Source organism: Polyodon spathula, chromosome 2, assembly GCF_017654505.1.
Source record: "Polyodon spathula isolate WHYD16114869_AA chromosome 2, ASM1765450v1, whole genome shotgun sequence".
Taxonomy (NCBI): domain Eukaryota; kingdom Metazoa; phylum Chordata; class Actinopteri; order Acipenseriformes; family Polyodontidae; genus Polyodon; species Polyodon spathula.
Genome location: NC_054535.1, coordinates 3,817,856 through 3,833,980, shown reverse-complemented (window position 1 = coordinate 3,833,980; position 16,125 = coordinate 3,817,856). Strand labels below are relative to the sequence as shown.

The 16,125-nt window shown below is 35.3% G+C and overlaps 1 protein-coding gene across 5 annotated transcripts in view; it reads right to left on the bottom strand.

The window, feature by feature from the left end:
* Window positions 1–16,125, bottom strand: part of pcdh7b (protocadherin 7b) — a 179,155-nt gene that overhangs the window by 95,986 nt on the left and 67,044 nt on the right. For 2 of the 5 annotated variants that reach the window (XM_041274454.1, XM_041274472.1), the window contains exon 2: window positions 1,565–1,781. The exons of 1 other annotated variant lie outside the window; for it this stretch is intronic. In XM_041274454.1, the coding sequence (XP_041130388.1) occupies window positions 1,565–1,781 (217 nt within the window). The remainder of the gene's footprint in view (window positions 1–1,564; window positions 1,782–16,125) is intronic. 2 more of the 5 variants (XM_041274464.1, XM_041274482.1) reach the window with 1 other exon arrangement.

Here is a 16,125-nt window from a genome sequence, read left to right as displayed (position 1 = left end):
GCGGATTAAAACCTAACCATGCATATAAGCAATATTCCAATTACAATTAAACACTTGACAGACTTCAATTTCAATTCCCTTCAGTGTAAAAAAAAAAAAAAAAAAAAAAAAACATCTATTAAACTGGCAAAACAGTATTTGTACATTGTCATTATCACAGGGTATGATACTTTTGTATCGTCAGATTCTCACTATAAAATACCACGGCACAATTTGGAGAAACAAATGCTAGAAAAAATGAATCATTTGGTTGAATCTACTTAGAAGACTTCTCCTTAAATATGGAAAGATAATGCAGAGGTGCCTTCAGTCAACTGCTTATTTTTCAAATAGAAACCAACACATATTAATAGCATTCACTTCTATTTTGCTTTTATTCATTTGTATAAATGAAAGTCCCATCGTGACATTTTGTGGAGAAATCCATTTAATTATAAACCAAGTAATCTACATGAAAGCAATGAACAGTTAAATGCAAGAAAACACATTGTCAGCAAGTGCTGACAACTGCAACCTTGTCAGCTTATATAAGGAATTCCATACCAATTTATTTACCATGGGGAGAGATTTACCTTTTTGGGTCAATATGTCTTTTACAAAACAAGGGCAATCATTAGCTATTAATGAAAGTCCCCCAAATCTAGCCAAACGCAAGGCATTCATCACAGATCCATCAAAATAAAAAGTTCACAAAAGCTGGACTCAAAGAAGGACACATATCCCCAAGTGATGCTTGTCAACCTTGTCCACAAAGTCATTGCTGTATAAATCAACATCAACCTACAGTGATCATACTTTAAGAAGATACTGCCTCTTAGCCTTTGGCTTATAAATTGAAACAGGCCTACCGATACTATGCCGGAACATTAAAATGTTAAGTCATTGATATCAGATTAATGACAAGCACAGTTGTTTTTGTGATAGGAAATTAGCAGATCTAAGGATAATTAGCATTTTTCCACACGTAAGCACATAATTTGTACCAAGTGGGAGAAACTTATTTTATTGATTTGGTATATCAGCTTTTGCTTAAAATACAGAGAATGGCAATCATAGTCACTGTCATAAAATATCATAAAAGGGCTTCACCATTCTCACTACACGGGATTGTTATTAGCATCAAGTTTTTTTGTGCATATACTTCAGTACTGTACCAAACTGGAACACTAACATTTTTCAACTTAATGCACATGCTGTAGAGTTTGTAAATGTATTTTAAAAGACACGTTTGATAAGGATCATTACTTACCTAAATGGTCAATTTCACTATGTTTATTAAATATTTGTGATTAAAATAGATATATTGATAGTCACAGTGAATTTGTGCTTATAAGGTTCCTTATTTTATGCATAATATTAAGTGCAGCCTCTGATTCGTCAGTGAATAAGATACACAAACTGAACTATATAGAGAAATCTGATTTATGTGGATCTACTGCATTGATAAAGGTTCAGAAAAGTGAGGGGACTGTGTTGTTTGCAGATTATTCAGCTTGTTCCTTCACTGCACAGTTTGTGTGTATTCTGCTATACTGTATGTGTTTCTGGTTATGTTTGCCCCTACCATTCTCCATATGCTCTGCCTCACCAACACTGCCATCCGGCGTAGTCCTCTCATAGTTGTCCTCTGGGAGGGGGAGAGCACCCAGTCTGGGACCTGACGAGCTCTTACTGCTGGGCGTCTCTGATTCGTCCAATCCACTATCATAGCAACTCTGCAATGATCCCTGGTGTGGGTCCTGAGGCTGGCTCACCACAGAAAACGTCACTCTGCGAAATGGCTACAAGAGAAAAGATTCTCAAGGTCACTTTCGGGGCCGATGATACTGAAATTACAAATTACTGCAACTTTTTCTTGTGTGAGAGCTGTGTGAATGAATAAGGTATGGGGTTAAACTGCTGGGAAACATAAAGTTTGTAGTCTTAATAAGAAAAAAAAAAATCTTCACTGATATTAATAACAATCCTCTTTGAAACCCCACAGAGTACAATTAAAATGCATTCCAGAGACACCACAAGTCTTATGAGAGCATTATTTTTGCATTTGTCTACATATTTTTAAAAAGGTAAATGTGTTTTGAAAGATCATTATGAAAAAATTGTATACATTGTAAAATACATTGAAGAATACATTGTATTTTGATTATGTTATTTTACATTTATACAAATGCAAACATTATCCGCTTACAGTAATTCAATTTCAAAATCGTGGGAAAAGATATTCTTAATATTATAATCATAACTGAGCATTAACTATTTTCTATCAAAAGTAGGTTTTGAATAAGTGACTAAAGCCTCCACATGAACTTGGTACGGGTCTGAAATATTGCATAGCCTAACATTTCAACACAATGAAACATCATTTCAGTGCAGAGAATCTGTTATGAATGAATGGTGATGATTGTAATTGCAGATAATTTATGAACTGTGAAGGGCGCTCAGTGCCCGGTGACTGTGGAGGGCACTCAAGGCCCGAGTGAAAGATAAATTTGGCTGGAGGTCTTGTCCGTGGGTGCCCGACGGCTACCTGCACGAGGCCAGCTGGAAATACATGAACAGTTACATGCATCCCAGTGCCACAGATAGAAAGTGGCTGTGGCCACCTCCCCACAAAAAGACGAGGCCGCCAAACCATGTATGAATAATAATAAATACTTAACGCGCTGCACAGTGGCACCCTGCCACCTATCCCCCAAATACTGAATTTAATGAAAATCAGCAGCTGTCACCCACAGCATGACTGCGCCGAGGGAGAAAGCCCAGCCTCTCCAACCCGACCACTCACCCCGCAGAACTAAATACGAACCGCTCAGCACTCAGGTAAGGAAAAAACCCCTACTCACAAAATATTTTTTTATTTTTTAGGGGGAAACCTCAGGGAATCTGTGGCAGAGGGCAGCCCTTCCTTCACGCTCTAAGCGGTCAACTCCCATTTCGGCTTCCCAACGCTTGACTGAGCAGCCGAAACAAATGAAGCAACATGAAAGAATAAAACACAGAGCTTGTATGTGCTTGCTGATGATGGTTTGGTTAGGGGCGGATTCTCCTACAGTACTGATATGTCTGTATGCTGTTTGTTCTTAAGCAAGCCACAGTGCATCTAATAATATAAATTATTACCATTCCCCTCCTTGTGGGACGGCTGATCTTAGCCAGAAACATTATTTAATTTAATGTAGTGCAAACAAAACCGCAGAAATAGATGTAGCGGTAACTATGACCCAATCAAATACTGTCAAAATATAATTTGCGTCAACATAAAAAATTCCTACTAGTGAGTGGGTTTCACACACAGCTGGGAAAGCATACAGCTGCTTTAATCAGTTTGCTTTAGCAAACTATAACACTGCAGCGGCAACTCTTGCTAATAAGTAAACCTGCAATTTAATTTACTTCACCCTATTGCCAGTTATACCAATGCACATACAGTCTACAGCATTTACAGAACACACTCTGACACTGCAGTTTTGCAATAGAATGATGAAAACATGTACTGATACAGATTGCAAGTCAGTCCTGTTCTTTTTGAATGTCATTTAATGTAGATAGAATGATGACATTTGTAGATTACAAATTTAAAGAAATTTGACTTGCATATCTTAAATATGCATGCCTTAGAACTAAGTACATCATCAGCGACAAGCATTGATGAAGACGATTATTTCTTAACAATGACAATGGGCTGCAGTTTGTTGTATTACACGACTGACCCTGAAGTTTTATAAAGGCAAACAGGTGATGAATAGCATAACATTAAACCATCAATCACAAAAACAATACATGTATACATGTAGTTCAGGACCTGGAGATTGTCCATTGAAAAATAGTTCAATAAAGTTCTTCTGTTTTTTTTTGTTTTTTTTCTACACAGATCACTTATGTGACTTATTCATATGGGTTTGTTACAATAATTTCTAAGGCTATTAAAGAAGTATTGAAGGCATTTCACAGGTTTGGGTATTGTGTAAGTGAAGCATTGGATTGACATTTATCCCAGTTATTTCAAAGCCAGTCTGGCTACCCAAACCCTGGAGGGAAGTGTTCATGATGAGATTTTTATTGGAGCCAAGTCATAAACTGTGTAAGAAAGTGAATCATACTCCCTTGAGTATTGAAGTCCCCAAGCCCCAAATATGTTTCACCCAGGTCTGTCCCTCATTATAAATACACTACTTTTCAAGACTGGCATGCAAAGCCATACTACCGCCTTCCTACCTTCTTTTTCTTTTTTCCACAATAAGAAGAGTCGCTATAGTTCAATTTGCTCTTTAATGTAGAAGCACAGCAGTGGTACTGCTCATTGTCACATACAAAACTTACTGTGCCAATATATATATATATATATATATATATATTATATATATATATATATATATATATATATATATATATATATATATATATATACCCACCCACCCCTATATATTGCCCCTCGCTATGCTGCGGATTCTGATATATCGTGGTCCTGGCGTTGGCTCCCCTTTTTTACAGTCTAACTGCGCATGCCTTAGCTGCACGATACATAGACAATTTCACTCAGAATTACCGTTCATTTTATTTCGTACTGCACATCAAAATCTAAAATATACAGAACAATTAAAAACAAAGCATTAATATCGTACTGTTATCACATTCACATGCATTGCACAATAACACAAAGCAAATTAAATATCTACTTGCTGAAGCGTTTTTTTTTTTTAAGCAATGCACTAGCAAAAGTCACAAGGCAGTGACGTCGGCTCCATAGCAACACGCCTATGTTTGGAATGGATTCTTTCAATGCAGCGGCTTGAGCATTTGAGAAAGGAGAGGAAGAGTCGTGAAACTTGGAGATTTAAGTTGAGGAGAAGCAGTTACCTTCCACAGTATGAATTAAAACGGTATGCTACTTTTTATACGAAAAATGCGAACAAATCGTGTTGCATAGAGGATTTATACTGGACCCTGACGCACCCGATAAAATGAGGGAGTGGTTGGACAGTATTTATTTGTACTATATTTTTTTCTATGGGTTTCTCGCTATATCGCGGCCCTCGATATATAGCAGATTTATATTTGACCCCAACACTGGCAATACATTGAGTGTGCGGTGTAGTACCAAACTGTACAGCCATCCTAAGGTACTGCATGACAATTCTCATTTCTATAGTTAAGCTTTGTAGCACATTAATACAGCTAGAAAGCTTTCTCCAACAGAAAGTGACTTAGAATTGTTATAACTGAAAATAATGTTTTACTGTTTTACTAATTGTTTCCATTTTAAGCAAAACATGAAACAGTGTATTGTCCAATGTAACTGTGCTACTCATATTGCCTCTGACTGATAAATAAATTATTACCTGACAGGGCATAAATTGAATTACCTTTTGCCTGTTTTAGTCACAAAGAAATGTTTTAACAAATTGACATCATGTTAACTGAATGTGTGTGGCTCATGGGGTTTGTCATTGTTGGTCTTGGGTGGAACTCAAGCCTTTTTGAATGTTCTCCAAAGCTTTAGTTTGAACTCCCCTTGTGTGTTCCTTGGGTGATATCTGATCCACAGGTCTCAAGTTATAATTATTTATATATGCAGCTGCACACCAGTTGGACAATAGACTTGCTGCGGATGACCCACATTTTGAAAATAGTTCAAATAATGCTAGCTGTTAAAGTTTTTACTAGTGTACTGGCACATACAAATATGCACATACAGCCTATTGTAAAATGTACAGCCATCACAAATCAAGATAATTAATATATTTAATTTAAATATCAAGCAAACTATGAGTGAATATGCATAACATGAAGCAAGTCATGTACTAAACAAATAAAACATCAGACATATAGAGACACTTGTTATTGAGTGCATGATTCTCTGACATACAGTGAAACAAAGCTATTAATTAACATGCAAATGAACACATGCTACTTGCTACATTGTTATTCTCACTTGGTGGAATGTGCACAGCCCTATTGGTTAGGGGAGCTACCACATGCTCTTCAACTGACATACTGTAACATTAATGCCCCCAGCATTCCATTACAGTAATATTTTTAAAACACAAAGAAGACATTTACAAAATGAACAGATGGTTCATTACTGCTTATATGAAATATATGAAGATACAACTGTAGAATGTAACTGCAGTTATTTGTGTTTGAATTGATGTGTGTGAACATGGTTGTAATATTAGACAGTTTTATAGGCAGCATTCAGAAATACGGTACAAAACACAGTGACACCAGGTGCATTCATTTTCCCACCTTGAAAACACTCAGTCAAGTACCTTTGAAGATAAGGTGTCCTTCACTCCACAGGAAGTCATGTAAAGGGCTGATACTACCAATATGCTACTCACTAGTGGGGCTCAAGAGTAAATCAGCCTCCTTTGTCAGTGCCACTTAGCGGATTCTTTTAAAAACAAACCATAATCCAGACAAATTGGAGGAAGGTTTTCCGCTGTGCCCTTTTCTTCACTTGAAACTGAGTGGGAATTTCAGAGCAGAGCTCCTGAACAAATAAAAAACAAAGCCCCCTGAGGTTATAAAACTGGACTGACCTCTGCTCCATATGACCCCATATACACCTGTTAAGAGGCCTCCTTGCACAGTAAAGTATATTGCAGTCAACAATCCTTAGATACTGATCCATCCAAGTAACACTTGCAGGATTGTCTTTTTATAGCACTAATGATCCTAAATGTACTTGAATTTAAGAAGCTATAGTGTTTTTATAGACAAATGTATGACAAGAGTCGTGGCATTTCAGGATTTGCAATTTTACTGAAAAAAAAAAAAAAAAAAACAGAATCTTGAGGCACTAGCCAAGAAAGTTTTATTAAAGATTAGATTAATAATTTGAACTTTTAATGGATTGCCCTTCTTAGGTTATCCGGCAAAGATTGTGTTATAATATTAAGTGTCAAAGGCTGTATTGCTGTAATTAGTCTTTTGAAATGCTGCTTTAACAAACATTAGCTGCTTTTTCATGCAGATGCTTTTACAATTATGACTCAGCACTCCAAAGACCCAATCTGCTGTGTGTAATGTATTTTGAAACATGCCTGTGGCTGACCATATGACCTCATGCATGAACTGTAAAAAGTATTTGCATTCTGGAAACCAAGTATGGGGAATAAACAAAACTGCAAAACTTGTACTTAAAGTACTGGAGCAGACATGATACACAAATAACTGCATTCTCACCCACACAACCATTCTATAATTAACTCTTGGTTTTAAATTTGAATGTGCAACCTGAGCACCATAAACATCCACCAGTCAAAACCACTGTTTGTCCCTACATTCATACAGGAAGTCATGAATGATGGTGAACTAAGACTATACAGGTTGCTTACCTCCCCCAGGACAGATCCATCTCATTTGAAACTGAAGGATTCGAGGTGTCGTGTTCAAGTTATGTATGGTTCGCCAAGCTTAGTTTCTCTAGAGTTTTAATTATAGTACTGTTTTTTGATTTTTTTTAAAATCCTGTCTAAAATCTATGTGATTGAAAAAAAAACGTTCCCTGCACATTATTTTTTGCAAGTAAAAAACAGTTATTAACAAATGTAGGATATTTAATTTAATGCTTTGTCTATCTTTGCAACATATTCACCAAACCAACCTATTTCTAATAGATTTATTATCTGAAATGGGGGCTTGCTGTCACAGTGCCTTTGAAATAGGAAACAACAATAGTATCATTAAATAATGCTTTTCCACCAAACCATTGATGCAAGGGGTCAGACAACCCCCTTAATAGACTTCAAATGGAATAACTCTAGTATATCAAAGAGGTGGCAATGCACCTTAAAACATAATTCTGTTAAAAATGTACATGTGTTCATCCATCTTAATATTTAATATGATTATTCAGTCAAAAGCAAGGCTGATATCATAACTTCCCAAAATAACTTTCTGAGCAGGTACATTAATAAACTACAGTCAACCTTGGTTAACTCGACACCCCACAGGGATGCCACTTAGTGCTGATTTATCCGAGGTGTCAAGTTAACCATCGGTGCACACGAGTCATGGCATTAGCATGCATATAAGTAACAGAACCCACGCGTTTAGTATTACAGTATTCCCAAGTTTATTTTTAGTTAAATGACCTTATGAAAATGGTTGAAAGAACTGCAGTGAATGAATCAATTACAGTACTGTACAAACTCGGTACAACTTGCATAGTTCGACTGAAATAAGAATGAAATAACTACAGCGTTATTTTTAATAGTCCAACCACAAACACAACTTTCAGTGTCACACAGAAGTCAAACATTGTCGATTGTTTCGCATGCAAAAACACCCACTTACTTACTTACCGCAAGTATATATTTTAAATAATTTGCAACAAAATGTGTTATTTTTTATATTAAATCAATTAATTTAGGGATTATGTTACCTGTCAGATCTTTACTTTAATTTTCAACAGATTATGGTTTGACGTAGATTAATTTCAATCCGTTTATGACGTCTTCACAACCTGATTTTTCAAAACAACAGAAATCTGAAATAATTTCAGACATTTACAGTGGCGGCAATATTGTTTGAAGTACCAAAGCACAGCTCTGTCCTGAATTTCAACAGTACACCACTGGATTGGAATACTGCATAATCAAAGACACATTCGAAACTAGGCCCGGTAAGCATTTTATTGCACTTATATTATTTATTGCACTTATGTAACCCACTCTAGATATACCCATGCTTGTGGTGTATATATATATATATATATATATATATGTGTGTGTGTGTGTGTTGTTTTTTTTTTTTTTTTCAACCAATGGGATACAATATTGTATAGTATTAAAGCTGTTCCCTTTAATCAGAAGTCACCAAAATATGATTGGTAAGCGTAAGCAAATTACTGCATTCAAGTTCTATATATATATATATATATATATATATATATACCCCCTACTATATCCGATATATATAGAACTATATATACTACTATATATATACGGTACTGTATATGCGTATATATGTTCTTAAAATAAAAGGCAAACTTTGAATTGCTTTTTTTTGGAGATGGATAGTTGTGTGATAAAGATAATGTCTCATCGGGACTAACTCATTCCACCTGTGACCTGAGCTGAATTTAAACTCAATTCACCAGAGGACTTTAATAGGTCTTCAGACCACTTAGCCACCCAGCCCCAAGCATTGTTTCAGAAGATTAGGATGTTGCTGGATTTAACATATTACCTTTTTTTAATTTGATGAACATGTTTCTCATATGATTAACACCAAAATTAATTTAGTCCAGAGTATTATGAAATTGAATAAAACCAAATTGACAAAGACAAACTAGTGCACTTGTTTTTAATGTATGTAATAATATTTTTGCAAAGGCACATAATGTCTCTGCTTTGTGCCATATAACTAGAATTATAGCTTTTAAAGATTTTACAAAAACACTCCGAGATCAATATTCACAAGTACTGTAATTTGGCTATGTGTATCTTAATTAAAAGTGTGTTCTGCAAGATATGAGTAACAGCAGGAGCAGAAAGAATATTGTGTATTGTTAGTGCAGAGACGTTCAACTCGAGACACTAACTTAAATCAGGTATTAAGAGAAAATAAAGTAACATTCCCATATAATGGAATTGCTGAAAATGAGAAGCTGTGCTTCAGATTGCTTCTCAAAACTCTAAATAAATCTTAAGCACATTTAGCAGTTAGCTCACAATTATTGCAATATTTTAAAATTTATTTTCAAGCCCATTACAAATCATACTGCTTAATGTGGTTATATTTGTTCCTTGTGATTGCCTGCATCACAAATGTGTTCTACTTCTTCACCGATTTATCTTTTAGGCTTTTGAAAAAGCTGAAAATAATATTTAAAATCAAATTATGTGTAATTATGCACTGACTGTAGCTCATGCATGTATTACAAAAAAAATAGCACAGAAATATTTGCATAAAACACATCAGTAATGCATTATAATCTCTGAGTTTGGGTGACATTTCAGTTATCTTGCATTTCCCTTTTCCCTGTGTTTTTTCTGTCCTTTTTTCTAGGGAGATTTTTGATATACTGCATGTCAAACAGTCAGAACCATATACTACGCAAACTGATTAAATTGTACTTTATTAAATGTATTTATTTATTGCATTTATATATCGCTTTTTATATAAAAGTATCACAAAGCACTGTACAGTACATAGCAGAAAAAAAGAACAAACCACAGTACATTTGTATAGCATGTCACACATACAACTGCCACAGTCAGACCATTTAAATAACTGATTTAAATAATAGTATACACATAATAACACAAGCACAGCAATTTTAAAGTTACATTAAAACACACTAAGATAAGAAAGCCATTTTATAAAAGTGCGTTTTTACTCTTTCTTGAAAACTGTAACAGTCCCATCTTCCCTGACACACGAAGACAGAGCATTCCATAATTTAGGAGCTCTAGCTGACCCTAGGAATAACCAGAAGCCCTGCAACCTGTGATCTCGGAGTGCGGTTTGGAAGATTACTAGGTGCTAATCCATTCACGGCCTTGTAAATTAACAGCAAAATCTTAAAATCAATTCAATACTGCACAGGGAGCCAGCGTAGAAAGACCCAAACGGGTAATACGTTCACTTTTCCTGGTTTTAGTTAGAATTGTAGTGGCGGTATTCTGAACAAGCTGCAAGTGGGATTGATTAGTGCATTACAATAATCAATTCCAGATTAAATAAAGGCATGCATTAGTCTCTCAGCATCAGATACAGAAATAATTGGTCTAATTTGGCTATAAAAATATATTTTAATAACTTCCCTAATATGAGTCTCAGATGAGAGATCAAGATCAAAGACAACCCCCTAACTCTTCATTTCTAGTTTAAGTTTTGATGAGAGGCTGCAAGGGTCAAGCTCATGTAGTCCCACATTTCCTTTTAGTTGGTTCTGTGAGCCCACTAACATTAAGAAAGTCTATGACATCCACTGCTTGATGTCTGTAAGGCAAGTAGCTAGTAACACACAGGCAGAAGAAATACATGGCTTTAGGGACAAATATAGCCGTATGTACTATTCAGAGTCTAGGCAGATTCCTTTTGTTATCTACAATTCTAATGTACATCCTGGCAGTATGAATAGCTACTGTCTTTTATTCGTGATTCTTCATAATACCTACAGTAATTAAAAGATCAACAAGATGCCACTAATTCCACAAGAGCAATAATTATGAATGGTCATTAATTGTGAAAAGCTCTTTGAAAATTCTTTCACTGTTGAATAATATCCCAGTTCCAGTCTGGGTGGGGCCACACCCAGGGTTTGTCTAAACTGAAATCTAAGAAAGGTGGGGTGTGACTGCGTTCACAATAATATTGCTCCTGGTATGGAACCGAGCAGTGAGAAAATAGTATAGCAAAAGTATATGGCATGCAAACAACTAAGGGGGAATTTCAAACATGGAATTACACAGCATGTTTCTTTTTTTTTAAATAGAGAGAAAAATGTTCACATCTTTATGTTAAACTAGAAATAAACTATGTGTGTTACTTTAAAACAATTCCATTGTTGTTTATTTAAAATGTTGTATCTTTAACAGGTGGTTTTTTCCTTTAAGAAAAAAAAATGCTAATGACACATTTATAGCAATAAATGGCTTTGTAAATGTTTCCCAATGTTTAGTATTTTGTATCACAATTACTGTTTACTTTTAAAAAGAGGAGCACGCACTTTGCTCTGGCAATAAATCCAATAAAAAATAAAATTCACTTTGTATAATTTCCTTGCAAAGTCATATTTCCCTGAACATTCAACACAGCGAGTATGCTTGATCAACCATGTGTGCATGTTTTTATCTACCTGTCAAGCTTTTTATTATTCTTTACAGTGTTAAACTAGTTGAAGTGTTCACAGTGGAAGATTATCTCGACTACCTATTACAATATAAAGTGTTTCAAGAGCTCTATGGCTTTCTGAGAGACTGTTTAATCTTAGCTGGTACAGTACATACAAAAAAAGGTATAATCCCACCCTGATTTACAATGATGTAACAATATTTGTTGTAGGGTAGTGTAGTTATATATATATATATATATATATATATATATATATATATATATATATATATATATATATATATATATACACACACACACACACACACAATTAGTCAGCTGGTGGGGGCCAATTCAATCTATGTAACACTAAAATACATGAACGTATTTAAAAGGACAATTTCCTCAGTGCCCCAAGATATTGTATTTACTGAGAAGGGGTCTGAGTTGGGTAAAATTGGCACATATAATATTCTGTCGTGTTTAAATATAGCACAACTTAGTTTTGCTAGGAAACTATTGATTGTTGCGATGGGGGGGAGCAAATATCTCCAGATAGCAAATTCTCTGAATCATGTAAACTCACTATTAGAATTTCTTATGCAATGACTGTTTTGACAGTTCTCACATTTTAACATTAGTTTGGGGTTTTGTAGTGATGGCTTTTTGCATGAAGTATTAATTATGTTATTAATTATAAGTTTTACATTATGTGTATGTGTGTCCTTTACAGTTAAGTTGTTTTTAATCATTATGTTTAAATTGTGTGTGAATGTGTTTTTATAGTCATTTTAATGTGCTTACTAATTCAGTTGCATTAATATGCTTTTATATTAAGTTTCTATAAAGTATTGTGTAAGTTTCAAATTCTTTCATTTCCCATCAGCAAAACCAGCTACGTGCAGTTTTGCATCGCCTAACACGTCTCAGACTAGAAAACAGTCACAGATCTGAGCTAAACGCCAAAAGGCAGGAGACTAGCAGAGATGGTGAGGGGAACTGAAAGACAAGATGGATGTGCCCCTGCTAGGTACAACGTGGTATACAACCCCCCTCCCTTTCCCCCGCAGAAGGAATGTGCAATGATAGAGTGGAAACCCCTATCATTGGACAGAAGTAAGACAAATGGGAGTGGAGTCAACAATATTTACAAAGGTATAAATACTCAACATTGTAAAGTTTTGTCAGTCTTTTCATCTCTTTGGAATTGACTCCATGGATATCCGTGCTTTCTGATACAAACGTATGCACTGAGCTGTGCTGAGGCCTCGTCCGAAGCCAGTTTAAATCCTGTGCTTACATGATTGTATTGGAGGTATACCTTTCTTGTATATAAAGTGTTTTTGAATCAACAACCATTTGTCAGCTTAATTTTTTCACTAGTTTCAGTTTTTTTTTTTTTTTTTTTTTTTTTAGTTTATGTAATGCATCTAATGCTATTATTTGTGGAGGGTTTTTTTGTGAATTGTAATATCATCTTGTGATTTGTAGATATAGGGCCTCTTATTGAATACACTTAGCCAAATTGTTATCTGTGCACCTAATTATGTAATGTAGATTTAATCTGAGAGATCTTGTTAGCCCCCTAATATAAGGACGGCTGCTCAGATGATAAATCCCTCATCCTCAACTCAGACAATGGAGATAACAGCACAAGGCTCCGAAGGTGTACAATCTAGTCAGATATCTTTAACAGACAAAATAACACCTTAAACACAATAGGAAAAGGAAGGCAAAAGAGACACACAAAAATCTTGGACAGTAATTTCTACATTTGCAACCAATAAAATTGTTATCATAAAAGTTAGAATAAAGTTTTAGTGGCTTTATGTATAATAAGAGCTGCAATAGAATCAGAAGTAAATAAATACAGGAAAACCTTAAACAGTTGATTTTAACCCATTGCTCAGATGAACATGTACCAGTGAACTGTAAAGGACTCTGGGTTGCGTAAGTGGACATGGGCACTATACGAATCTCACAGCCACATAGATTCACAAGCAGCTGGAGAAAGTGTACAATTCCACTTAAATACATGTGACTATTGACTTGAACTCAGTAATAAACTGCACTTTCTCCTGTAAAATTTGTATGCCTGTTGTTTTGGCATTCACTGAACATTGTTCTGCTCCCCTGCCACTGTTACCCCCCTATACTGCTCATACTGTCAATACAAACATTACTTGTTTTATAGATTCCATCACTGAATTGATATTTAGCTTGCTTTGATTTGAGTAGTATTAAATCATCATCCTCCAATGACTACGTGCCAGTCTCGTTCTTGGGGTGTGGTATTTTAATATCAAGAGGAATAACAATATGTCTGTTCTTGACATTGCACAGCTTTTTAGTATATTTTAAGGTGAAAATGTTTAAGAAATGTGAGTTTACACTTTAAAGCTTAATGACTGGTTAAGTATTTGTTTGGTGTGTAACTTTATCCAGAGATACATTGCCTGAAAATGGCATGGAACACATTTTTCATACTGACTGCTAGTTTTATAGTTAGTTCTGTCATGCATACTTTCTTTTGTGCTGTGAGGTAACACCAATTTAAAGCAATCTACAGGTTTTTGCCTACATATAATTATATAGAATTTGTACTGAATTTGCAGAACAAACCTACTACAGTACACTTTAAAAATCTACCTGCCAATTATGTAAATACAAAAAAAAAAAAAAAAAAAAAAAAAACAATATTTTTAAAGCTAGTTGGATTTAAGCTAAGGTGCGTTCCTAACATATATAAAGTATAGATTCAGGCCTCATTATATAAAAAAATACCTCAGTGGTATGTGTAGGTGGAAACAGTACAAGTGGAGACATGTTTGTTTCTTTGAGGGGAAGAAATGAAAAGAGGATTCATTTAAGGTAAGGCTTTTGGAGGCAGCTGGCATACTGTGTTAATGCACCCGGACAAAGCAACTATAATGTGATAACGTAATCACTACATCTCAAAGTTGTAATTAAAGTAACTTCAAAAGAAGTACATTAGAGATAAATCAACACCCCCTCCAACCCCCCTTCCACAGACACACCAAAAAAAAAAAGAAAACTGATTTATAATAATGCAGTTAACATACTTAAACAATAAACATTTGGTATATTAACAACAAAAAAATAAATAAATACACTTAATTAATTACATGAAATTATAACTACATAAAAATGATTCTGTCAGCAAATGCCTTTTCGGAACCTTTACTTCATGCAAGAAAAAGCTGGTAATCGTGTTTTTCTGTTACTTCTGTTAAACACATTTAAAAAAAAGTTATGAAAAAGATGTGATGTTTTAGAAGCTACAGCAATATTACAAGCACCAAGATTCAGTATATACAATTTCATGTATATATATATATATATATACATATATATATATATATATATATATAATATATATATATATATATATATATATATATATATATATATATATATATATATATACATATACACACACAGTACTGTGCAAAAGTTTTAGGCAGGTGTGAAAAAAATGCTGTAAAGTAAGAATGCTTTCAAAAATAGACATGTTAATAGTTTATATTTATCAATTAACAAAATGCAAAGTGAGTGAACAGGAGGAATAAAACTGGGTGAGGAACAGACAAACTCAGCTAATAAGGTGAGATTGCTGAAGACAGTTTACTGTCAAAAGTCATACAGCATGGCAAGACTGAGCACAGCAACAAGACACAAGGTAGTTACACTGCATCAACAAGGTCTCTCCCAGGCAGAAATTTCAAGGCAGACAGGGCTTTCCAGATGTGCTGTCCAAGCTCTTTTGAAGACGCACAAAGAAACGGGCAACGTTGAGGATTGTAGACGCAGTGGTCGGCCAAGGAAACTTACTGCAGCAGATGAAAGACACATCATGCTTACTTCCCTTCGCAATGGGAAGACGTCCAGCAGTGCCATCAGCTCAGAATTGGCAGAAAACAGTGGGACCCTGGTACACCCATCTACTGTCCGGAGAAGTCTGGTCAGAAGTGGCCTTCATGGAAGACTTGCGGCCAAAAAGCCATACATCTGACGTGGAAACAAGGCCAAGCGACTCAACTATGCACGAAAACACAGGAACTGGGGTGCAGAAAAATGGCAGCAGGTGCTCTGGACTGATGAGTCAAAATTTGAAATATTTGGCTGTAGCAGAAGGCAGTTTGTTCGCCGAAGGGCTGGAGAACGGTACACATGGGTGTCTGCAGGCAACAGTGAAGCATGGTGGAGGTTCCTTGCAAGTTTGGGGCTGCATTTCTGCAAATGGAGTTGGGGATTTGGTCAGAATTAATGGTCTCCTCAATGCTGAGAAGTACAGGCAGATACATATCCATCATGTAA